Below are 26,938 nucleotides of genomic sequence, written 5' to 3'. Positions count from 1 at the left end.
ACTGGATATTCAACAATTCAAACACAGGTTTATTAAACAGTAATACAATTGTAAGTAACGGATGTTGGTGTACGCAAATGTAATATTGGCGGACGCAGAGTTAGAAACAAGCAAAGTTCCGATCTTTTAACTTTTTGTTGAATTTGAACATGTTGTTACGTTTTCAAAAATATATCTTTGACGACATGTCTATTGTCTATCTTGTACAAATTGATTAAGATCTTGCACTTTTTTATATCTCCAATGACGTTTACCACACATTCTAAAAGACCTGTAATTTACATCTCAAAACCATTTTCTTGACACTTTACCACCTGTTATGTTGAAATAACCTAGTCATCAACATTTCCGCAACATTTGGGAACAATGGAGCGATGCAAATAAGGAAACAATTGTTGGGAAAGAAAAATATTTGCCTTATGATTTACAAGAACTGCAAACTCCACATGTTTTCAAAACTCGAATGATTAAAGTAACAATGCATAAAGCTTGATTGTGAAACGTCTCACAGTGTCGAGTGGCTTAAAGTTTAAACCACACAGGTTTCGAGTTGGCACACTGCGTTTGTAATTGATAATAATTTCTTGTAGTGTTTGCGAATCCGAAATCCTTTCCAAAAGTGCTTTGCGAAACAAAGTCTCCTGGTGTTTTAAACAGCTGAAGTCTAACTGATTGCAGAAAAATCGTCCTTTTCACGTTGATTTAACGTCTGCATTGAATCAATGCAATGAATCAATTTTGCTTGATGGGTCAACACCACGTCAAATCGCATGTTGGAGAAAACTAGTTTTCAACCTGGATAGTTTCCTACCCAGTTGATAGCAATTTTTCTTGCCAGGATTTCATTCAACAATAAATTGGATTTAATGCGACCTGCCATTATATTTCAAAACCGATACACAGTATGTAGCGTCGTCAACGTGGTGTTATCAGTGGATAAAAAACTTGCCAAGGAACGGCAACCTTGGCGGGTCTGCTCAATTTGATTTATTCTTAGGACACATAGCTGCCCCAATCATAGAATCATAACCCTTTATGAGGTCTATGAATAAAATGGACTTTTTTCAATCTAAATGTTATGAAACTGCAAAGTTTTAAGGTGTGTCGTAACAGTTTTTCAAGAGTTTAAGTTTATCATATCCTATATCAGGGGTCACCAACCTTTTTGCGTGCGGGCCACTTTGGCACTAAAGAGAGCTGTGGCGGGCCGCACTAATAAAATGTTAGGTAGGTTGACTCTTATGCTAGAAAAGAACGCATTTCGTACCCAGTATCCAGCGTTACATGTTGTTCATATTTAATATGTTAGAATACCGCAGGAACAAAATTAATCGAACGACGCTACTGGCAGGCCAAGCTCCTTTTACAACACTTTTGACTTTTTAACAATGCCTAATAAACGAGGCCACTTGTTTTGCGCACTTATAGAGAGACGAGCCGCAGTTTCATCAGGCTGCATACAATAGTGACCTGCAAACATATCAGCGAAAAATAGGCTCCAATAACAGGGAAAAAGAAACCAGGCACCATGAAACAAACGCTTGTGGAAATCACCGAAAAATCGTAATTCTATCGTAATTCATGAACAGTCTTCCCTCTAAAAAAGCAATGAGTTGGTTTTTCATCCTTTTTGTGAGAGTCTACAAAACCGTCTTTCTTTGACTATTAGACAACTGTCACTTGCGGTGCTTATCAGCATGGCAAGAATTGTTGATTAACAACATTTTGCAGGACTTGCTTCGGCAGAACATATACTAAAATTGGAACGATACAGAGAAAATTAGCACGGCCCCTGCGCAAGGATGACACGCAAAATCGTGAAGTGTTCCATATTTCTTTAAAAAAAAAAACATTTTGCAGTAGGCCTACTAAGCTAAATATTTTCATAATACAATCAGAAAAAGTCTTTAAATTTATATATAATATTTTGCCAATTAATTATAAATTGAGTTGGCTCACCGACCTATTTTGCCAACAAAAACTTGCATAGAGAGAACACTGCTCGTGAAACACAATTGCACACTAGTGTTTACATGACATTTGCAAACTTAAAATAAGCAACCCTATGCTCACAGACAAATTCGACAACAGACGTTTTAATCAACCACTGGATCAGTGTGGCTGGACATCGCATTGGAATAACTTCAAGCAAACCCCACTGAGAACTATAATCTGATTGGTCGGTCGGTGGAATCGTATGCAAAACGAAAATATGCTTCCCGGAAAGTATTTTTTGCCTTCGTGCTCTTTAACTCCTCAAGAAAAGTATTTTTGGTTATACTTGTACGCTGATACCTTTCGCGGGCCGCAGCGATACAGCGTGGCGGGCCGCATGCGGCCCGCTAGTTGGTGACCCCTGTCCTATATGGTAGACAACCACTGCCCGAACACGACAGGTGGTTTATTGATGTCGTGGTGAGTCCGATGTTTTACCCTGGAATTCACAAAGCAGCGCGGTCGGGCATAAACAGAAATTATACTGAACAATTAAACTGAATTACACAACAAAGTTTAATTATTGAATTTGACATAAAAAATAAGTTTTTTATTGATGTCTGCAACAAAATAGTCGTAAAAAATCGGTGACAAAATTATATCTATTAACGCATGACTAAGGATTTATAAAGGTGTGGGACTTAACAACGCGTCTTTAGATGATTCCCAACCATATAGAACTTATTGAAAGACTGAAAGTTATGCAATGAGCTGTATCATTGTGAACAAACACACTGTGCAGTGCTGTCGCGAAAACTAAGCAATCACCAGGTAGTTTGACGCCAGTGCCCAGGTCCATGTTAACTTCCTAAATGATTTGTGGTAAAAGAGTGCAAGTAAGCATTAATGTATATACCAGTAGCGTAGCCAGGAATTTTGAAGGGGGGGGGGGGGGGGGGTTTGACCACCCAGCGGCGGGGGGTGTGGGGGGCCTCCTCAAAAATTTTTGAAAAATTACTTTGAATTTGGTGCATTCTGAGAGCATTTTCAACAAAAATGTGGGTACGAATATTCCTGTAAAATGGTGCTGTCTGGTAGCATAGCAAAAGAATAAGATCATGTTTTCTTCGGCATTTTTCGGAAATAAAGCTAAGTCTCTGTGTTTTCTTGTTGCTAATTCCTGGCTGAGATGTTTGAATGTTTGGTATTGGCAAAACTCGCTCTTTTAATGCAATTTTGTTTAAAACTAGGCAATTTTTTTTAGACTGAAAGCATCATTCTCAATATCGTGACGTCACACGCGTGCCAAAGGGGGGGGTTGTAACCCCAAAACCCCCCCTTTGGCTATGCCACTGGTATATACAGTATATCAGTGCTGGGTCCAACAAAAAAGTGAGTTTCTACAATCAGAACAGCGCCGATCGCTTCACTAATCGCGTCGTCTAGTTTTACAACCGCACACATATATCTTTGCAGCAGTTTTCTTTTCTATGGTGTTACCAGGGCCGTTAAGAGAATAATAACTCCAAGCCCAAAAAAAAGCCCGAAACATTTTTAAAGAAAGCGTTAGGACTCAAAAGAATATGCAGTATTTTCGTTTCGTCTTGTTTAGAAAAATTAAGGGGATCCGGGTTCCTAAAACCACCCCGGGCCCGAATGTAAAAGTATTCTTTGGATCCCAGTCAACGCTACTGGGTGTTACAATACCTTCCACCTGAAATATCTTCTGTTTTTCTCCTCAGTTCAAGCCAAGTACTTCCAGGAAAGTTCCAAACTACTTACTTTAAAGCTATACTACAAAATGAGATTGTGTCAACATGAGATTGTGTCAACACAATCATTGTAATTGGCTGTTTACCCAGTGATAATATGATCTTGTTTGTGAGTTTCAGGAAGACAGCTTACAATAGAATGTCAATCAACGTGGAACAACTCTGATTAAAGTTGGTTTAAATCCAACCATCACTGTCGATTGATGGATTCAAAAATCAAAATGAACACTGAACAGTATCATAAGTTTAAGGCAAAAACTATAGTGGGGGTAGTAAATGACCACCTGGCAAAAGAACAATCAGATTCCCTTAATATGTTTCGCATGGCTGTACACTTGTGTACAGTGTACATGGACAAACACATGTAGCCTATATAACTGAATTTGCAAATTATCGGTAACAGACATACAAACAACAACTATAGAACGCAATAGTTTTTGTACTTTCCGCAGTATGATTCCTGTTTCAGGCGTTCACATTCACAATCATATTGCGTATAATTTTCCATTCACGATCATGCCCATGGAAAGATATTTATAATGCATAATGATGCTTATGTTTAAGGTTTACTGTGAAGTAATGTCTTGCGTTCTTCTGGTACCACAAGACATTGAAAAGAACAAAACGCAAGAAATTATTTTATAATCAAATGACTGGCGAACAGTCTTATTCTGTATTTAAGGTTTCCTAGTTGTTGCAGAAATGTGATTTTTCGTGGTCGCGCAAGCGCACGTGTGTTTTCTTGCCCACTTCTTTTCCGCATCACTTAACCATTAAATTGCATAACTTTTATTGCACTGGTATTAGAACCAGGTGTTTTCATGAGAAAGCACGTGATTGTATGCTTTAGAAGTTTAGATGGTGCGACAAGCGCCATTAGGTATGAGAAAAGGCCGACAACAATGATAAATTAAGACCAAAAGTTAAGTGAAACTACTGACAAGCATACAACAAATTATGCATGTTCAACGAAGTTGTCTTTCCATATTTATATACATAAAGATTTGAGGTGTTTGAAAACAATATGTTTCGCCAAAGTAAACTTCTCTACGAACATCATCCCTAATGAACTGGTAAAAAACTTATCAGCAATGTAGAGAGTATCAATACAAACACACGTATAGATTTGTAGTAAACACAAGTTTTTTGTATGAATAAATTGTCTCCCAACCATAAGCAGTCAAACAAACAGTTCTACCAACACCTGCAATGTATCATGTTCGAATCAAAAATCTTTGAAATTAAAAACGACATTATTCAAACTCTTCAGCGACTGTTTCCAGTTCAAGAAGTTTCAAATTGTACACCTTTTAAGTGAAACAGGGGGATAGTAATAGTACGATATCACAATTAAACAATATAGAGATGTTATTATTATTAAACCTTTCTTTTTGTATTTTTTATTTTATTCTTTTCATCCTTGTAGCAGTAGGCAGTCTAATCCTTCGGTTCAGGATCGATAAAGATATTTTAAACTTGAGAGTCAAGATTATGCTGAAAGACACCCTCGACTATGTCATCACAAGAACAAAGGACCGAGAAGACAGGAAAATTACACGCTCTATGCCAGGAGCAGATGACTGCCGGACAGATCACTGCCTTCCGATATGCCGTCATCATCATCATAATCTATCGTCGGTTTGTTCCCCACTAGTGGGGGTGGCCGCCGTCTGAACATTAAAATCCGTAGACCAACCAGACGCATCTCAGCAAACATTCCCCATCGCCGTTTTGACTGTAGCAAGTTTTATGATCCCAACACCTTGCAATCCTTGCAAGAAGTTATTGATAAAAACCTGCATGATTAAAACCTTCCAAATAACGCCACAGTTGAAGATTAATGGACCACACTCCGAGACGCAATGTCCGCTGCAGCTAAAGCAACAATTGCTTACAAACACAAGAAAAAGCAAGACTGGTTTGAAAACACCAACCTTATTGAAATTAAATGTTGTGCAAGACTCACTTTTGAAAATAATCCTTCTCCAAGCAACTAACTAAAACATTGACAAGCTGCACAGCATGCCCAAAAGGAATTCGTAAGGCCCAAAACAAGTGGGTCTGCTACTATTCGGTGAGTCCGATTCGGTGAGTTCCTAACCTCTAACCCTAACCCTAAAACGGCAATGATAATTAGGCTACGGTACCCGATAATTTAAAAAAAAATAAAAAAATCCCTCGTTAAGGGATCGGACTCACCGAAACGGGCCATTCCAAAAACAAGTGGTAGCAACAGAAAGTTGAAGATCTGCAAAAATATGCCGACCAACGAGATAAGCGCAGCTTTTACGATGTAACAAAAGAAAGTTTTGGACCTACTGACTACTGAGTCAGCAGTGTGGGTAGTCTAAAAGATGCAGCTGACTGCATGAATGCAGAATGGTCTCATTGACTTCACAGGGTATAAAAACCTAGATATAGACACTACGTGTTTTGGTCATATAATGACCGAGTTATGGTCAATTTATCGTTATTTTAATGGTTTGGCGGCCATCGTGAAAGCCATCTTGAAAATAACCAATTTCCGGAAGTTAGATCCCTTAAGATTTTGAATATGTTAACACTGACACCCAATACTAATCAAATCAGTTGAAAAACCTTTTGTTGCAATTTTTTGGGGTAAGGGTACCATATGTCATAAATTCCCCTACCTATTAGGCCTTGTTGCGCACTGTAGATATAATTTATTGTGCTCGACAATTCAAAAAAAATGTCAACAACAACAACCTCTTTCACTTGTCTTTTGAGACCTGAAGAAGGCATTTGATAAAGTTCCTCGACCTGCTATGTGGTCTGTTCTTGCTCGATTTGGATGCCCTGACAACTTTATTACCCTGATCCGTGCTCTCCATGATGGTATGCTAGGCAGAGTCTGTTACCAAAACACTTTCTCCAATCCATTCCCAGTTACAGGTGGTCTCAAACAAAGATGCGTTCTTACACCTACATGTTTTTCATTGTGTGTGGCTGCAATGCTAAACGTAGTCCCTCGAACCTCAACTGGCATTAACATGTGCTGTCGCATAGACGAAGGGCTCTTCAATCTTGCCCACTTCCGCGTTGAAAATTCTGCTCTTACAATTCATGAGTTACAGTTTTCGGATGACAATGCTACACCTGCTCGGACTCATGATGATCTCCAAACGAAAGCCACAATCTACAGCTACACTCATGAGCATTTTGGAATAGAAGTTAACACTGATAAAAATAGGATACCGATATGCCTGTGGAAGACTTAACCATCGTGTTTTCAACGACCATGCTATCCGCACAAAAATTATGGTCTTTCGGGCAGTCGTTCTATCCACTCTTCTCTATGCTTGTGAAACTGGGATATTCTACCCACCGACGTGACATCAAACGTCTTGAAAACTTCCAGCAAAAGAAACTGAGGCAAATGCTAGGCATTCGTTGCGAAGATCGTCTCACCAACGATGCAATCCTCGATCGCGCTAGGTTGCCCAGCCTAGAAGCCACCATATTGCAACCTGGGTTTTTTTTTTCGCTGAGACTTTTCGGTCATTTGTCCGAAATGACTTAAAAAAATTTGGTCATTTTTTATTTATTTCGGTCATTTTTTCTAATGAAAATCTTTCCTTTCAAGTAGCTGATACCAAGCCTCGAAATTCGTTTTTGTTGACGGCGGACAAACGTGTTTGGTCTGAGCAGCTATCTTGTCGGACAAATGAAGTTTCACGGCGGACACACCAGTTTTAGCGTCGATCGTTATGTTTAATCACTTTATCTTGATAATTCTTCGCCATTCGAAAACTAAACCTATGGTTTAGAAGGCTTTTTAAAATATCAGTGAAGTCACTCGGAAAGGCTTTCATCAGACCAACGACGTGCGCTTGAAGAGTCACAACACCGTGTATCTGCTTAAACTGCATAACTGATTAACTTCCACCGAACGAGGTCGTGTGGCTTCTTGCGTCACAATGCTCTGGGCACGAGTCGAAGAACTTGTACACTAACGCCACTATTTTCTGCTGTGCAAAGTTTCATTAGGCTTTTTTCTTTAGGTTTATTTTTTGCGTGTCTTGTGAGCAAAAGTGAATTTTCCATGGGCCTTTTTTTTTTATTGTAATACCAAAACTTAACAAATTTTGCTGCATCTTGCTGTAATATAGCCTACTCGTATAATCTAATTTTGTAATCAACCTTGTCTTATCAATATTACTGGGAGATCAAAGCCAGACACAGACATTGTGACGTAAAACTTGAACTAAGTTCCGCGTGATTACTGCAGAAGTACCGGTATTCCTATCGATTCTTAGCAAATAATTTGCCTTTGTTACACTGATTCAATGTCATCAATCGTTGAAGCAACGTAAAAATCAAAAGTTTTCTTTCTTGAATAGAAGCTAAGACTAAGAGATACAGTATTCACATTTTCTAGATGCGCGGGAAATTATATTCTCGCAACAATTCTTTGTGCTATGCAATGACGATTTGTATCCGTAGTTCCTGTGTTATTTCTCGGCGAACAAATATGACCAATCTAGACCAAAGGGTACTTCCGCGGACATCACATGCTGTGACGGCGGACATGTCCGCCGTGAATTTCAAGCCCTGCAATACAAACTAAAATTTGCACTTCCTGACCAGCTACAACATTAAGTTTCGCTGAGAAACGTTGTCGTGTTTTATCTGAGAAAACTTAGAACAGACAAACGTTTTTTCAACGTTCATCAGCAAAACTCAAACCTTTGACATTTTGACCGAATTGACTATATATTTTTTCGGACATTTTGACCGAATCAACTATATTTTTTTCGGACATTTTGCTAAAAAATTGGTCAATGACCGATAAATGACCGAAAAAAAAAACCCAGATTGCAACACTGCCTTTGCTGGACATGACATGTCGTGTAGATGGACCAGTAGCAGATGTCGAAAAAGGCTTCCTCGAATAATGCTTTATGGTGAACTGGAGACAGGAAAAAAACCTCCCGAAAGATTAAAATTGAGATACAAAGATCAGCTGAAAGTCTCCCTCAACCATGCAAACATTGATCTGGTTTGATACAAGATAACTTGCTAGTGACAGATCGCTTTGGAGAAAAAGAAGTAAGAAAGACAGGGAATTTTTCGAAAAAAACAGAATACAAAAAGCTTAAGAACAGCAAAACACTAGAAAAGAAAAGCTAAAACTACCACATCCCCACCCTCCACACAATGTGACTTTTGCCCACGTCTTTTCCATCATAGAGTGGGCCTTCAAAGCCACATACGACATCACCATCCAAAGCCAAACTCGATTTGAAGACGAAACCAATGCTCGGACACGAGGTGGAGCCGACGACGAAACTTGAGCGTCAAGAAGATTTTTCTGAAATATTTCAAGTGCCACAATCCGTGTCCGTGTCGTTCCTGACACGCATAAACGTGTGCAAACTAACAATACAACTTTGTAGGACAAACTCATTGAATGATAGAACAACAAATATAAAAGATCAAATTTCTATTGATACACAAATACGTAAAGACTATCACTAGGCATCCACGTGATTCTTGTAGCTAAAACACATAACCTCCAGCCTGTTTCTCACGCCAAACAAAGACATGGCACTAGAGACGACTTCCCAACTCCACCTATGTGTCGAACAGGTCAGGGTTAACAACTAAATATCATAGTGAAGTAATTTTTTTATTGAATAGTTTTACCATGCAAGTTAGGACGCGGACAAAGCCACTTAGCAATTTACAATTGACACTTTTCACTTGCAACATGCTATGATGAAATGTGATTGGGATCAGGGTATTCTGTCGTGACCCACCTCACGCGAGACAACTGATGGCGGCTGACTTATCACAAAGACATCTCACCGCAGAGTCCATCTCACTGCAAGACCACTTGATGCGAATTCTACTTCACCATTGAGCATACCACCTTGCCGTCTACAGATACTTTTGTTTATCAAAATTTAACTCCTATTACATTTTTTTTTACTGGGAACTTGTTGTGACGCAATATTTATCCAACATATATTTGAAAAAAGAAAACAGAAGCTAAGCACACACAAAAAGGCGACACCAACAACACGTTCCTTTGTAGCTTGATTACAGTATACCTTTAATTTAAAGTATCTTTATAATTACAGTACATGGGAGGCGGGAGCTTGCAAAACGTACCGATTGGACAAAACATTTGTCTGGAAAATCTATTTTCAAATTACCGTATTTTAGCGTTGCTGGATACTGGAACAGTTTGAAGCGAAATAGTTCAAAAGGCAATGTTCATTCGTTAAAAAATCTTTTGCTTTCTGTCATTAGGATCTAAGAAATTTCGTTTGCTTCCCAAACAAGATGCGTGTGGGCGATACGTATGGCCATAATGGAACACCTGAGTGAGGATAGGTCGAGACTTCGCAAGTGGTTTTTGTTTTCACCTCAATAAACAAAGATTGACCTACATGCGAGACAAGATTTTGTCTTTAACTTGTTTGCTTTGCATGACAAAATTAATTTTTTTCGGGTTGATTAACCACGCAGCGGGAAGTTGGAGAGGCTAGTTTTCATGTGTTAATGAGCGGAATTACTTCGATCCTTATGCATCTGATAACAAAAGAATCCGTTCTGTTGAATCATAATTGAGTTACTTCCTTTCTTATGCATCTGATAACAAAATAAATCCATTTTATTGAATCTACTTGATCTCACAGCAATTAGCCTGCAGAAGCTGGCAACGTCAACTTAATACGAAACAGTCCGTTATGAACAATCTTTTGAAAGCCAATGGAATTTAAGGAAAAACATAAACTTCATTATAACACTATCATGCAACTGGCAAAATTCAGATTGCTTCATATGTTGTAATGCAACTTCTGGCAGACATGAGGGCCATCTAAATGAACGTTTTTATCATATATATTAAATCAAATATAGTTATTACTATCTAAATCCTTAACAGCCTGTTTCACCTATACGGATCAGCAGAAGTTCTTATTCAAATAGAATTTTTGATTTGTTTTTTTGGTTAGCATTGAGCACTTTTTGTAGTATTAATAGTTTTTATTGTTTTATCATATATATTATATACATATAGGCTACATACGTCACAGGTCAGCACGTCATGATATTATCAAGCATCTTTCATTGTTCTATTATCGCGTTATATACAAGATAGAAACAGTTAGCCATTGTGATATCTCTGCTATACAGCTAGACATTACAAGTCCGGAGATTTATTAATCATAAACCGAAAAGCATAACTGTACAATGCACAGTGCCTGTTGCCGTGCCAGGGTACCACTTTGCCTTCACGTGATGTGTGAAAATTCTCAATAAAGACACCATATGACCATTAACCACTGTACCATATTGAACAATTCGAATATGCAGAAGTATATACCATTTAGAAAAACATGTTTAAAGTAGGCACTTTAGAAAAATGAGGTTCATTCAAGACAGACGACGAATCAGGCATCCTGTTCAACTTATCACGTCAACTGTTTTGGCAAACTGACCTGGAACGGGGTGTCGGCTCAAAGCAGACACTATCAGCTTGCCAGACTTGAAAACAGTTGCTGGTATGCAGTAGATTGAGTTTCGCTTTTAGCAGCATGATCGTTGTTTACCTCACAAATGTAGATACAAACGCTAGCTACAAAAATAGTGACGAACAAAAGCTGGTGACAAACCACTACTACAACAACGAACTAGCAGCATCAGCTAAAACAGGTCGTTTGTGTGCTGTTGCTGGTAGTTTACCTAATAGTTGCTGATTGATTAATCAAATTTTAACCAAGAATGCAACAACAAACCGTTTCTAACGGCCCTATAATTGTGATCGACCATTTCTTTTGTGCTTGGCGAAACGATGACGTAGTTCCTGTGGGAGCTGTGTAGCATTTGCTTTATATTTTGCCATAGGCAGTACAAAATCTTTTAGTAGGAATATTTTGTTTTCTTTTACCATTCAGTTCCATTTTTGGCTATTTGATCTCAACGAAAGAGAAATTTGAAAGTGAATCATCTGCCAAAGCTTTAAATTAAAATTCATAGAAACTAAACTATTAAATATACCATTGTTATCAAACAAAATAAATTTTGTTTATTGAATTAAAAAAAAAGTATCTGTGGCACATTTTTCAACATATGTAAATAATCCGAAAGAAAAACAGCTTTGACATCTGGGTAAAGTTAAACCGACAAAAATATTGTGTTGTCTGTCAGTATGATACTGTCTGCATGTAACGGCTTTAAAAGTAAACTGAAATTTCTTGATCAGTCAAGTAGAATGTGGCTGCAGCGACTGTATGCGTGATAACAAAAAATGCAATGTCTCTTTTAACTCACAATAACAATCTTTTTCATGCCCACTAAACATTCATCAGAGACAGTGGATGCCTGGTTCAGGCGATTAAAAATTAGTTTTTTGGCAAAAAGAAAACTGTCAATATGAAAAAATTGCCGGATTTTTGCGCTTTTCAAAGATACATGCCGCTACCTATGAATAGCAAGTAACAAAAATACTTAGCTTTCTTCTGAATTTTTGAGGACTTATCAATACTGTAGCATAACGATAGTCAATAAACTGCACACAAATCATTAACGACTGAAACTTCTTCAGTTTCGATTTTGTTTTGAATCACATGTCTGAGTGAAAAACTTTGCTCAACAGATCAACATACAATAAGATTAGTTTCCAACATGCTTAACGTAGCTCAAATGATGAGAAACCAGAGATCAAGATGTAAACACAAATTTATAGCCAATGGCGAATGTGTAAAAAACACTTTTGTAAATTTGATTAAATTAGTGATCTAGACGGAAAAAATTAATACCGTTACGCCACCGAAAAGAATCTAAAAACACAAAAGTTACAATTTTTAGGGAGTACCATCATGCAAAAGATGCCCCCGTTGATAGTTAAACCTGAAAATACTTGAAAATCGTGAATCTGTCGAAAAAGCGACAGTATCTATACACCACAAACGTGGCAGATTAACAGCCATAAAGCTGGTCAGAGGTCGAATAGTTTAGTACAGTAGGTCATGCTTTTTAATATGGTTGAGCGATCACAACACAATGCATACACTCAATACAGCATACCTCCTCTTCATCCACGCACTCCACGGCGCCTCTGGTGGCCCGTTTCATGCATCTCCCCAGCCACATATCGGGTGCCATTTCATTTATATCTGGATCCTTCAAGCAGTGGCTGGCAAAAGCCATTAAATCAAGTAACAACAGTCGAGACAGCAAAAATCCATTCTTGCTCTGAAATGCAGTGTTGTATTTTATTATAATAAAGTGAAAACGAAATATTTTTAATGATTTATTTCAACTATATCGAGCTAACGTTTTGCAAAACGAATGTATAATTGCAATATTGTTTTTACAAAAAATTACTACAGTATTGTAATTTACTAACAAAAAAACAATCATGATTATATATATAAAGTTTTCCATCATGTTTGTTTTGAGTGAGTCATAAGTCCAAAACGAACAGAACTTCTTAAGCAAGATGATATTTTCAGACAAAGTAGCGTGTCATTTCGCTCCTCTTAGAAAAGCTTTTTTAAAATCTGAGTCGTTGGTACAAGCCCCACAAGTGTCACCGTCCATATGTAGATAAAATCGTTAAGTACTGGGAGTTGTCATTTACCAAAATTCCTTCACAAATATTTATGGGGGAGACGAAAATTAGCTTCTCTGCCTTCCCAACCACGAAATCCTTTTTATCCTCCAACTACCCAATGCTAGCACAAAAATAACAAAAAATTGTAGTTTTTCTTTAGGATTTTTCCGATTGTCTGTGATGCCTACGCTTACATTACATGCAAACGTATTTTCGATAGGTGGTATTATTTTAACTCGGACAATGTGCCATGTATTTAAACGTTATATTGGGTAAGAGCTAAACGGAAATCGAGAATTTTTAGTTTTTATTATCAATGAATAACGTTTCAACGTTTTAACTCATAGAAAGCTTAACACGTGGCCGTTACAAATAAATTGAATGTTACGTGAATTCAAAAAAGGGCCAAACTCCATTTTTTTTCAAATTTCAGTTTTTGTGCTTATCAGATTCCTTTTTGTGTCTTCTAAACCAGTGGTTCTCAATCGCCGGTCCGCGTCAACTTTCTTGCCGGTTCGCCAAATATCTTACAATTTTATATTTCATTGAGAAAGAATCGCCATTGAGAAAGAATCGCTGATTGAACTTTTCTGTGATACCACATTGATGTCCAAGCATAAAGACTTGCCATTGTCACAATTTTGGATTTCGCTTAAAAACGATTATCCTGAGCTCAGTGACGAAGCAATGAATTATTACTGCTGATTTTTTTGTACAACTTACCTATCTGAGAAAAGCTTTTCATCGTTATATCTCATCAAGACCAAACAGAGAAATCGTGTGGAAGTTCACGCTCTACTTCGCCTTGCAGAAATTTGCACTTCAAAAAGCTCTTCGAGAAGACAGGTCAAGTATTTCAAACTGATACGAGTTAAGAATATTCAAGCTACAATACCTCTGCAAACTTAAGCCATTGTCTATGATAGCCATTGTTGAATATCGTATGGAACGGTAAGTTTTACGCGGTGTTCCATTAGCAAATAAAGTGCGATGACACAAGATTTGATCTTTACGGCCTTTGAGCGTACAAATTGTGAAAATGACCACATGTCATGCAAAAGCGTTTCTGTCGCAATGACCTGGGGCTACCCAGTGGTTAACCTTTTTTCACCCAGTTCCCACTTTTGCCTTTAAAAAAATCTCAGATCCTACCAGAAGTTTATTGACATACTAAATAATATTGTTAATGGGAGCTCATCGCTTGATGCAGGTTGTTTGATAAGCACTAGAGGTTCTAGTTTAGTCAGCTTCAGTCTCAAATCACCACGTTTGGTGATTTCTAGTTGACTTCTCTTAGCAGGCAGCAAATCTGCAACATTAAAGCCACATTCGACTAAATAAGATGACGGAAAATCTGTCAGTTTTTGATTTGCCAAATATTTAAACGAGGGTATTTTTTGTATTCAGAAAATAAATTAGCGTTAGCAGTACTAGGCGGAAGAAAACTCTGCGTTCAGAAAAAGCATTGATCTGCAATTTATTTGCAAGTTAAAAAAGTACAGCAATTTTTTCTTTCAAGAATATTAGGTTTGTGACATAATACAATGACAAGTATTTAGTAAAGCTTTCAATGTAAACAAGCGAACCAGCAATCAATTTGGTACCGGAAGTGCAGAAGTGCACCTGTATTTACAGTCGATTTGAAATGAAATGATAAAGATTAGGCAAATCAAGAAATTGGTTCATTTTGCCTTAAATCTCCACACCACACCGGTGGGGCGCAAGCCCCACGTTCAGAACCACTGGCTCTATACTAACGCAGAAAACAACAAATCTATTTTAAGGCACCACTTCAAAATAGTTTTTTTTCTCATATTTCAGTTTTGTTCGTTGTTATTTTGCAATAACACTTTAAAAGACTTTACTGAAGCCAGAAAAAAAGCTGTCAGTGAAAGTGGGACAGAAGTTGGCAAGCATTGTATGATAAAGTGCAGCCTTTTGTAATGGAAACATTAATCGTCACACTTGGTTGAACCAGAGAATTGAAGTCATTTAAACGTTCACGCACTCTGAGAAGATTTTCACCTGGGAAGCAATGCCGGCCATGGCCGCAAACTTCGACACAAGCGTCAAGAGGAGGGGCAAGAAAAACATTATATTCCACAAATTCCAAACAGCGAAAGGATTTAACGACATTTTTTAAAAAAATTAGTTCAAATTTTGTTGGTACAAAACTGCCATGCGTAAACATACCGAAGAAGATTATGCAAATATCGGCCATCCGTTGTTGCACAGCGCGCGTTTACTCTTACACAACGTCAAAAGTTGATTTACAGACGGTATTTAATCTTTAACCATTCCTTGACAAAGTCTTTAAGAGTTCTGAGTAATTAACTTTTTTTGATAATTTTATACATGACATTGTTTTATTCAAACAGATCTGCTCAGGCAATAAACTCGGCTAACGATAGTTGATAAAACTTGCTTTCAATATTAACTTTATTACCCATCTATCCTCAGTCCTCACTTATTAAACAATTGTGCACAAAGCGCACCAGTGTGAGTTGTGACGTATCATCGTTAAAAACGAGTTTTCCTTACAAGTTACAACCGTTGTTGCCTAACGCATGTGACTATTTAGTCCTCAGCACTCAGCAGCCATGCAAACTATGTGAAAACGAAGCTTGCGATGAATTTAATGGTATATATATATTTACAGCACCCAAGTTTTATTTTTAACATGATTTTCTTGAATAAAAACACTGTAATGAAAATGCAAAACTCAAAGGGTACTGTATAAGTTAGTTTCATCATATGTTAGTCTCAATATAAGTCGTCTATCATGCCCAGGCCTCGAAATTCACGGCGGACACGGCGGACATGTCCGCCGTCACAGCATGTGATGTCCGCGGGAAGTACCATCTAGATCGGTCATATTTGTCCGCCGAGAAATATCGCAGAAACTAGCGATACAAATCGTCATTGCATAGCACGAACAACTGTTGCAAGAATATAATTTGCGCTGGGAATGCGAAATTATCGCATTCCAAGCGCGCATCTAGAAAAAGTTAATACTGTATCTTTTAGCTTCCATTCAAGCAGAAAAACTTTCGAATTTTACGTTGCTTTAACGATTGATGACATTGAATCAGCGTAACAAAGGTGAATTTTTTGCTAAGAATCGATGGGAGTACCGGTACTTCTACACTAATCACGCGCAACTTAGTTCAAGTCTTACGTCACAATGTCTGGCTTTGATTTCCGAGTAATATTGATAAGGCAAGGTTGGTTACAAAGTTAGATTATAAGAGTAGGCTACTACAGCAAGATGCAGCAAAACTTAAGTTTTGGTATTACAGTAAGAAAGAAAAGGCCCAGGGAAAATTCTGAAAGTGAGAATGAGGGCGATGAACCTACTACTAGGAAATTTAGTGGTGATAGACGCATATATTAAATGAACAACGAATGTAAGGATTAGCTTTGTCCAAGATCACAACATATCGTTTACCCCAAGCCATCAATTTCCGATCATCAAGGCCATCAACAATATGAGTGACAACGAAAAAAATCAAAAGAGGTTGTTTGAAATCGCATATTTCATCGCTAAAGAAGAGCTCGCATTTACGTTTTTCCCTCAACTAGCCGGTCTGGAGAAAAGACACGAAATAGATCTCGGTATCACGTATCTTAACGACAAGCACTGATCTCGTGGAGATTGGCGCACGTCTTTGAAGATCGATGCTATTGAAGCTCTCATCATAAGCATAGGTTTGGATGGCCTTGATTGCGCTGATTATAACTCCGAGCCTGCCGTGGTCTCGTGGAATACTGATACTATTTTGAAAAGGCGACCGCATCATGGAGAGGGGAAAAATAATTGTGCTTTTTCTAATGTTTTGTTTATTCTTTTCGTCACTTTCGCTCACATAACATGTAAAAATAAACCTAAAGAAAAAAGCCTATAGTGAAACTTTGCACATCAGAAAATAGTAGCGTTACGCGTTAGAGTTTTCCGACTCGTGCCCAGAGCATTGTGACGCAAGAAGCCACACGACCTCGTTCGGCGGAAGTTAATCAGTTATGCGGCGGATTATTTTTTTATTATTTATTTGCATCAGACACAAAAAGTCCATAGAATTCAAATTTTTAACAATCATCATCATCATATTTAGTAGCTACACGGCGTCAAGCGCACGTTGTTGGTCTGATGAAAGCCTTTCAGAGTAACTTTGCTGAAATTTTAAAAAGCCTAAACCGTAGCTATGATTCTCAAATGGCGAAGATTTATCAAGATAAAGGGATTAAGTATGACGATCGACGTTAAAACTGGTGTGTCCGCCGTGAGACTTAATTTGTCCGCCGAGATAGCTGCTCAGACCGGACACGTTTGTCCGCCGTCAACAAAAACGAATTTCGAGGCCTGCATGCCTCACACAACACATTGATAATTAATACAAGACTTACTCTGCAGTAAGTGACTGGGCCGATCTTATCTGTGTAGGAAGCAGGCGTTCCCATGTACAGGCGTCTGTTGATGCTGATACGGTCAACAATATAATTGATGCGATCTGCCTGGCCGTAGGTTCCATCGGTGGTGATGAAGTACCAATCGTACTCGTTTCTAAAAAGCAGACGCTTTGTAACTAAGACGAAAAACATCGGTTCTATGGAAGATTAGTCGTAGTCTCATTGTTAAATCAAGTCGACAGGCAAAATGGACGAAAGTTGAAGAAAAGTAATGGGGAAAAAGAAGAGTGTTATAATTAGCGAACCTTTTTAAGGTTCAAATTGGTATTTCAAATATCTAGATCCACAAAAGTCCACAAACAAATTACCATGCAAACTAAACTAAATATTTGCTCATAAAATAGCAAAATGATTCACCCGTTAACGTCACCAGACTTCACACAATAACCCATTGTGGCTTTAGTTGTTTTACCAGGCATCCTTTTAAGAGAGGCCACAAAAGTTTAATAACAAAAGTTTTCTGAATTTATTAAGATATAGTAGTATTTAAATCTATGCAATTAAAAATGAGTATGTATATTGACAATGCACTTCAAAAATAATGATACTACTTAAAGTATTCTGTCAATGAATACTGCGGTTGCACCATCATAAGCATGCATCTAATCGAACAAATTTAAGCATACTTGAACTTATCATAAAGGTAGGTTAACGTTTGGTATAGTATTTGTGTTGGATAGGTGCTTGGATGCAGAATCAAGGACATTTGTTGGGCTTTTGGTGGGTTCAGCTTCGATTCCTCACTCAAACCATCAAAGAATATAACTTTCTTCATGTGATGCGAGTAGGTCTTGTTGAAAGCGACCCCTGTGAAAATTAGGAGCTTTTACAATGCGAGATACTGAAAACAGACTAGGTTACGATGCCAAATTTTAAACGCCAAATACTAGAAACTTGACGTTTTTTTAATACACTTTCATATTAAACTATGGCACGGTCTCAACACCTTTGGCTATGATAGTAATCATGCTGGACAAAACCAGCCCAAAATGTAATACTATGAAAAGTATAATCAAGATTCGGGAAAAGTTACCTTTTCAAACCTGATGTTTTATAAATAGCCTACTGCGCATTGATAATAATTAGAGTTTTTTAAACTATTTACAATGCTGAAAAAAAAATATATATATCAACATGCCAAAATTCAAGTAGCCAGCCAAATGCATTAAAAAGCGCTGAAATTTCTAAAATTTGCCATCAAAACCGCCAATATGGCAATCCTGTTTTCCGTGCATGATGAGGCCTAGCATTTGGCTTCTAGTCCAGATAGTATTACTGTACCGCGACGTCCACGAGTAAGGGATGCAGTTCAAAACTGTAACAGCACAGACACAGTGACAAATTAACAAGCTCTCAAAAATGCATTTAAAACCAAAAATGAGACAAAATACCTAAATCCATGTATGTGCTTGCTGAGGTCAATACCGCAGACACTAATTTCTCCCTTATCCCCAACTCAGTGCTGATGAAGCGGGTTCGAACAATCTTCCTCTTATTTCCTTCTAAATCTGGGTTAATTTTTGGCATTAACTCTGGATCGGTAATAATTCTCGGTTCAAAATCTTCCAAAGAGTCATAGACCGGTACAGCATACTCCCGATCCTTCCTCTGCACAATAACAAAATAAAGGTTATATAATATACCTTTTGTTTGATGCTTAGCAGTGAAGAAAATTATAACATTGATAAAAAGCCAAATTTAACTCACCCTCCTATTATATAAACTGATAAATTCAAAAGAAGGAACACTACCGGTAATTTCAAATTCAACCCTGATTTACAGATAAAACAGGAAATTTTAAGACGTGTGGTAATTACAGACAATTGCATGCTTGCGGCTCATCTTTTTTGCTATCTATAATTTAAAATTACTTTTCCGCACCTTGCCTTTCTACCACATCTTGTGATCTGTTTAACACCTTTTGATGCAGTTACCTGTGACTCGTATAGCCTATATCGTTGAGTTTGAGCTAGTCAGAAGTACTGGGCAGCTTTTGTTTTTTCCTGTTTATAGAGTTCATAAAGCATTGTATTTTATTCAGTATTCAGATGTAGTTAAACTGTATGTTATTCCTGAAGAGGACATCTTGCAATGTCGATATTTAATTTGTTGTGTAGTTTTGTGTTTCTGTAAATATAATAAACCTGAATATATTAAATTTGATCATGTTGCTTGGCTTCGTATGCCTATGGTCTGAGAAGACAAACTCTCTACCGAAGCTCCATCTATCATAGCTATCATAACAAACCAAACAACTTGACTTTTCAAAAAGTAAGGAGAGACCAACAAAGGTTATGGCCTTGGGTAAAAAGTTTAGTTTATGGCAGCATAAAAACATGGCCAGCTTCATAATTCGGCATTGTATTTTTTGTATCCAGTAAGTGTATGCAAAATCATTAGCTAGGAACAATGCCTAACTGCAACAAGATAGCTTTTTCAAACTATTATTTTAACATGCTAAAGCTAGCTGTTAAGAAAACTAACATATCTCTTTGCATCCTCTTCACTCATCTGCTTGAAGTCAAGACTGTCATTGTCGGGATCATAAGGAGAAAATTTCATGTCCTGCAAAATTTAATTATGTAATAATCATACATAAATCATTATGCAAAGTCAAGAGTTAAAATTTATGTAATTTCAAAAACAACTAGGCTAGATGATAGAATGAATGTTTAAACACAAGCATGAGTATTCAGTATTCACACAGAAGATAGTCTACCAAACCAAAATGTCGGAATGGCCGTTTCGGTGAGTCCGATTCGGTGAGTCTGATCCCTTAACGAGGGATTTTTTCATTTTTTTTTTAATTATCGGGTACCGTAGCCTAATTAGTATTGCCGTTTTAGGGTTAAGGGTTTGGGGTTAGGAACTCACCGAATCGGACTCACCGAATAGTAACAGACCCCCAAAATGTACCATATATAGTTACATGTATATAACAGTAATAAAAAAAGTACCGGTATGGTTTATAAATGGCTGAACCAGAATACAATATATAATAAACAGATTAAATCAGTTAATTACATACCACTTAAAAACAACAATCATTTTTACAGTGATGTACCATAATCAACATTCTGGTCGGATGTTCCTGCTAGAGAATGGCAAACGTTGGCCAAAGCTTCCTAATTGTTTAAGTTTTTCAATAGTGTTAAAATTTGAGAAGTTCCCTAGATGAATTTTTCTTTGCTAAAAAAGGATGTGGCCATTTTTTTGAATAAAATTGCATGCAACCTTGTCAAACTTTGTTTTAGTGTAGCCTACTAATTATTCATACTAGCTGAGTTTAAGGAAATATTATATTGATTGCATGCACACATTTTTTTTGCAACTACTTGTAGGCTACACTGTACAGGTAGCTGTACAAAATAAAGACATTCATTTAAAAAAAAATTTTATGGGTTATTTTTAGAAATAGTTTTTGCCATTTTTGTTATTGGCGTCAATTTTTGCGTTTATGGTACATGTGCAAACTTATGTTTTAGGAAAAGATGCACTGAGTGCATGACGTCATGCTTGAGTGATGTAGAGTACACAGAGCTTCAGAGGTTCTGATAACAATAACCTCTGAAGCCTAAATCTAAACATTTAGGCTATGTTTACATGACGTTTCATTATGTTCGAAATGGAATATTTCCATTTTGGTTCGTTTGGCAGAGGAGTAATCTGTTTAGATGCGCTGACAGAAGCGAGATTCATGGCGGTCGGGATTTCATATCAACAGTTTTGACAGAAATGAAACCGATATTAAGCAGTTGCAGGTGATGTAAACACACCTCAATGAGAATTCAATATATTTTTCATTGATGGTGCAAAATGTAGAGAACAATACAGGAAACACATAAATTTGGCACCAACAACAGGAAAAGATGACAAAACCGATAGGTTTAAAATATGCATCGATAAAACACTGTTTGGAAAATACTATCTTAAAAATGCATTGCCACCAAACCTAGAAAAGAAAGAGAAAAAATAACTTTTATATGATATCGTCCTAGTAGCTCCAGTAGTTTGATTATAGTCAGTTAGGTAACTGGTAGAGTATGTAGTCTACTCTATTAGTAGTTTTGCAAATAAAAAGAACTTCCGGCAGCAGTGGCCGAGTGGTTAGCGCATTGGGCTCGCAGTCGAGAGCTTGTATGTTCGACTCCAGCCACCCGCACTTGCTGTTGTTTCTCTAGGAAAGAAACTTTACGACAATTGCCTCTACCCAGTGATCAATTTCGAGTAATGGGTAGTACCAAATTTAAGTCATAAGTAGAGTAGACAACCGGAAACAGACATTGCCGTCGGCTGCAGCATGGGTCAGGTGTACGTCGGAAGGCGTACACCGATGCATAGCGCTCAAGTCCGCTTTCCGCAATGCAGGATAAAGATATGACAAACAAACTTGATAAAATATTACATTACCCACTCAGCCATCTATGCATATTGCATGTGCTGAAACGTAAAAGAAGAAAAAAACACTATAGTTGCAGACTTTTTGCATAAAAGTATGTACCGGTACCAGTATATTTACATCATTGTTAAGCTTTATTAAATTCTTTCTGTATAAAGTCTTAAATGGTTTGAAAACATTACCTTTTGTCCATTAATAGAGCTTAATTTTCTGTCAATATGATCTTTGGAAACATGGACACAATCTTCGTGACTGATTGGCATACGCAGTATGCTCATGCTAATTCCCAATGAAAGCCCAACAATGACAGGCAGTACAGGTCTTAACTTGCTAATGACTTGTAATCTACTGGTACGCATTCTTTCACTAACCAATTAGCCTTGTTATATTAATTATTATCAGTACAATGATTCTGAAAACATGTTTATATCTATTCAATAAATCTTAGCTAGGCTATTACAGACAATAGACACATATGCAACTTTATCACAATTTTAAATCTTAATAGCCTACAGTACGGTATATAGGACTCATTCAGTAAGAGTGCCTTCATAACCTCAACAGTCCAGTTTCTTACTACTGAGCTAGTAACATTTTAGCAAGTGGCGAAAGTTGGCAATTTATGAAACTAAACAAGTCATAACTTGGTACCAGTATGTCAGATTCAGAAACCAACAAATACAGTATAGCAAGCGATAACCAAGCAAACTCGTTGCAAGCTGATAATCTAATTTGTTGACTTGAACAGTAGCTGAAATATACTTGCTGAATTGTCGCATTCCAACTGGTCAGACACCCCATCACCAGTCCTCACAAAACAAAAACTACCGGTACAACTCATCATCAGTTCATCACAGGGTTGCCAGACTGAAATTTGAAAAAAAGGCCAAACTCAACAAGAAAAAAGGCCAAATTGAGGCCAAATAGGTAGAAAAAAGGCCAAAAATAAGCCAAACTTAAACAAGATAAAATAAGCATTGTAATCGGGGTTGTCAGACTGTGAAAAGGTCTTAATGTCAAAATAATACAAGAAAAATCCGGTGGAAAATTTTCTTAGGAGGTGTAGGCCTAGCGCCTGCGGTCTTTTTTCATGTTTGCTTTAGACAGTCTAATTGCCGTTGTGAAATTTGTGCTTGGTAGGAATTTGAAACGCTGGCTGAAAATTAAGGCGTTTTCTAGGAATTTTTACCACTTATCAGGGTTTAGTTTTACATACGTAGTTTTAGCCTACGTTGTTGTAGGTGTTGTGCATTTGACACATGCTGCCAGGCCCGCAGCCAGCCGGGGGCCAGGGGGGCCTCACCCCACTAAAAAAAATTTTGCTCCCTCTGGCAAAATCCCAACATTTTCGACCAACAGCCACAATTATAATGATTTTGCCCATTTAAATTTTTTCGGCAACAACGTTCCGACGTGGAAGTTCATTCATTTCTTTGTAATAGACTCCTACTCGCAAAAGAAGCAAGGTATTGTTCTCAAGATCATCCCCACTACACGCTAGTACCCGGGATGTTGCTGTAGCAGCTACAGCTAGGTATGGGCGGATGTTCAGACCACTCGACGTCCGCTACAAAGGCAATACCTTACCAATAGCAAGGTATGAAAGGAATGGTCCAACAGGAAAGAGTCTTACTATAGTGTCGAACAGAGCTGAACACTTTTCATAAGAAGGTCAAATATGAAGGCAATCAATATTAAAATGTCGTCAGTGAATAAAGCTAAATTCAAATCGTCATAATTGAATAATTTACGTTCATGTCGTCTAAATTCCTCAATCGTCGTAGGCTACTGCGTGATGTGCAGTCTGACCATGGGAAGAGCTCAACACTTTGCTCTCCTGGGCCGCATCGAAACGAGCTTTTGCCTAAGGATGGGTTTCTTTTATGTCCGCTTTTTTTTCTCCATCCTATTTTTATTATGATGACTGCTCATCCACATCAATATTGGTACTGGCAAATGCGAACCACAACACTTTTCATTAGGCTATCATTTATTGCTACATGTGTGCTTCTGTTTGTTTTTTGGGTTTTGTGGCCGTGCTAACTACAGACATAGCCTACAGGCTACTATATGATTTACTATTCCGGCACGTTTTAAACCTTTCAAGGTTTTGCCACCATTTCCCGTTTATTAACGTCCTGGTAGGCCTATATCGACTATTGTAGTTACTATACTTAGTTAGTATCTTTTATGTCCCTGACACGTTAATGACTACAAATAAATGAATGAATGATATTGTATGTATCATGAACATTACTACAGTAATTATTAAAAAAAGTTTCTTTTGTAACAAGTCTATGATCAATAATATATTTGCTCATCACAAATTTATTTATAACAAGTAGGCTACACATTACAAGTACTGTATTTAACAAGTAGGCTATATATAGAACATGTATTAAACAGTGGTGAATACGGTTTTCAACTGGTAAAGTTACGATATATGAGAAATATTGATTATTATGCATTTTGAAGATTAAATTTAAAAAAGGCCAAATTTAAGGCCAAATCTAGAAAAAGGCCAAACGTCTAATTTCTAAGGCCAAACGGCTTTAAAAAAAGCCAAATTCGAGAAATTTGGCCTTAAAAAGGCCAATCTGGTAACCCTGGTTCATCACCCGTCCCAAACGTCAGTTTGGTCAAGACAAGACAGCAGTAGGGTTGCCAGAAATTAATATAAAAAAGAGCCCAAGCTTATGCAAAAAGTAGCCCAAAAGTAGCCCAATTTTTTGGGGGTTCTAAAATGGAGCCCAAATTGGAGCCCAAGCAAAGAGATAGGCTATTATACAAAATTATTGAAGAACGCTTGATCATCAGTCCAGAATTATAAGTGTTTTTTCAGTTCTTCACATCTTTCAGACAGATGGGCAACCATGCATTCACTTAACTGTTTGATAAAATAACTATAAACAAGTACCGTACCGGTTCCACACCAAACAACACAAAAAATGGTTTAATTGCTTTTCGTGATGAGCTAACGCATCAAGAGTGTCCCCCTCAAGACCATCAACAGTTTTGATAACCCACCTTGGTCGTTCAACATAGAAACTATCTTTTTTTTACTCATATAAATTGTTAAAAAAAATTTCACTAGCCTTTCTTTTCTCATCTTTCTACATTTGTAAAAACTTTATTAAGGTGTTGCGAGTTGCGACCATGCCATAACTGATTGTCCTGCTTTGGCATCATGCACGTTATAGCATCCGTGTTTTGTTGCTTCTACCTTTTTCTAGACCCTTGCTATGTTTAAAATATATTGTTTTTCGTTGTGATCGTCAGAAATAAAAACAAACTGAATTACTGAACTGATGCCCACTACATTTTCATGAATCACTTAAGTTGCCAAGATTGCCAGATATTAAAGCCTAAACATGTACATTTTTGAAAATTGGCATCTTTATACTTAGTAAATTGGTAACCCTGCTTGACCGAGGCCTCCAAAAACGCTGCTCCTCTATGAAATAACTACGAATTAGGTAAACATCTTAAACATGATATAATTTTTACATAAAAAGTTATATTATATTTTAAAAAAAAAGTAGCCCAATTGGGCGCCAACCAAAAAAGCGCGCCCAACACGAATTTTTGGCGCCTGGAGAAATCAAAAGTAGCCCAATTGGGCGTAAAAGCGCCCAATCTGGCAACCTTAGACAGCAGTTCCAGTGTTACCAGAGCCTACACATTTTTACAGCGAGAAACAGTTTTCCAACTGGCCAAACATCTTCTGCAGGAAATCCAAAAAGATTCAAAGTGTATATCCTTGGTTTTTAAATCAAATGTAGCTCCTTAAATCCTTATTTTATTTTATTTTATTATTTTATTTTATTTTATTATTTTATTTTATTTTATTTAATTGTAAAATCCTTGGTTTTTATGTACACTTGAAATGATGAAAACGCTTGGAAAAACAGATTTTGGCCTAGATTTCGTTCGTATTTGTGGATTTATTTGTCGTCTGCAGCTCGGTTTCAGAGAACCACTCATCAGTGAAATCACCCAACCCTGATTTAAGTTCACTTGTTTTTATTTCTGACTATCACAGCAAAAACAATACGTTGCCGAGTGGTGAGAACGTCTGCGCGACGCTCGAAAGGACGTGTGTTCGACACCGCTCCAGAGCACGCGGCTGTGTCTCGGCGAAAGACACTTAAAGGCAAGCCAAAATAAGGGGAGCAGCTGACTCGAAGACTATATGTCACTTCGCTGCTTCCTGTCGTCTGTTGTATCGCATCTCGCATCTGTGATCGCAGTGTTATCGCATGTTATCGCAATGGGCGCAAATAAAAGCCTGATTATTACTGTATTACTGATTATACACGTCAACATAGCAAAGATCGAGAAAAAGGTATAAGTGACAAAACGCGAACATTCAAACGTGCTTGTGACCGAAGTAAGTTTAAGTTGAAGGATTTGGCATGGGGCAACTCTTTCAGAAACATTTAAGATAGAAAGTGAAATAAAGGAAATTGTTTCATCTAAGAAATTGAGTAAGCTATTTATGCCTGAAAATCTGGTTACCGTGCACTGTATAAGTCTCAACATTCAGCACTCGATTTTTTACTCAGATTAACCGTGAAAACATTGTTTCAAGCGGTTTTATCTTAAACTACTAAGAATATTTTTTATCAAAGGCTCTGTCCGTCCGAAGATAAAGATTCAAAGCCAATCCAAATATATACGTACCATAAAAAGGTACATATATAGCAGAAGTGTAATTAATAAAAGTACATTATAAAACACACGAAAATGATGTAAACACTTTTCACCCTTCATTTTCCT

The 26,938-nt window shown here is 37.4% G+C and overlaps 1 protein-coding gene and 1 non-coding gene across 2 annotated transcripts in view; one reads left to right on the top strand and one right to left on the bottom strand.

The window, feature by feature from the left end:
* LOC145768238 (chondroitin sulfate glucuronyltransferase-like) overlaps nt 1-22,565 on the bottom strand; it is a 36,249-nt gene extending 13,684 nt beyond the window's left edge. Inside the window, exons 1-6 of the mRNA XM_082579725.1 lie at nt 22,342-22,565; nt 20,245-20,325; nt 19,152-19,368; nt 18,387-18,567; nt 17,698-17,854; nt 12,765-12,932 (exon numbers count right to left, since the gene is read on the bottom strand). Of these exons, the coding sequence (XP_082435851.1) occupies nt 12,765-12,932; nt 17,698-17,854; nt 18,387-18,567; nt 19,152-19,368; nt 20,245-20,325; nt 22,342-22,518 (981 nt within the window). The 5' untranslated portion in view covers nt 22,519-22,565. The remainder of the gene's footprint in view (nt 1-12,764; nt 12,933-17,697; nt 17,855-18,386; nt 18,568-19,151; nt 19,369-20,244; nt 20,326-22,341) is intronic.
* On the top strand, nt 1,733-1,837 carry LOC145769757 (U6 spliceosomal RNA). The gene has a single exon (XR_014289076.1). It is a non-coding gene; the product is annotated as a U6 spliceosomal RNA (small nuclear RNA).
* Nucleotides 22,566-26,938: the final 4,373 nt, after the last annotated feature.

The sequence above is a fragment of the Aplidium turbinatum genome, chromosome 4 (assembly GCF_918807975.1).
Source record: "Aplidium turbinatum chromosome 4, kaAplTurb1.1, whole genome shotgun sequence".
Classification (NCBI taxonomy): Eukaryota; Metazoa; Chordata; class Ascidiacea; order Aplousobranchia; family Polyclinidae; genus Aplidium; species Aplidium turbinatum.
The sequence above is the reverse complement of the archived record's forward strand: the minus strand, read 5'-3'. Positions and strand labels throughout refer to the sequence as shown.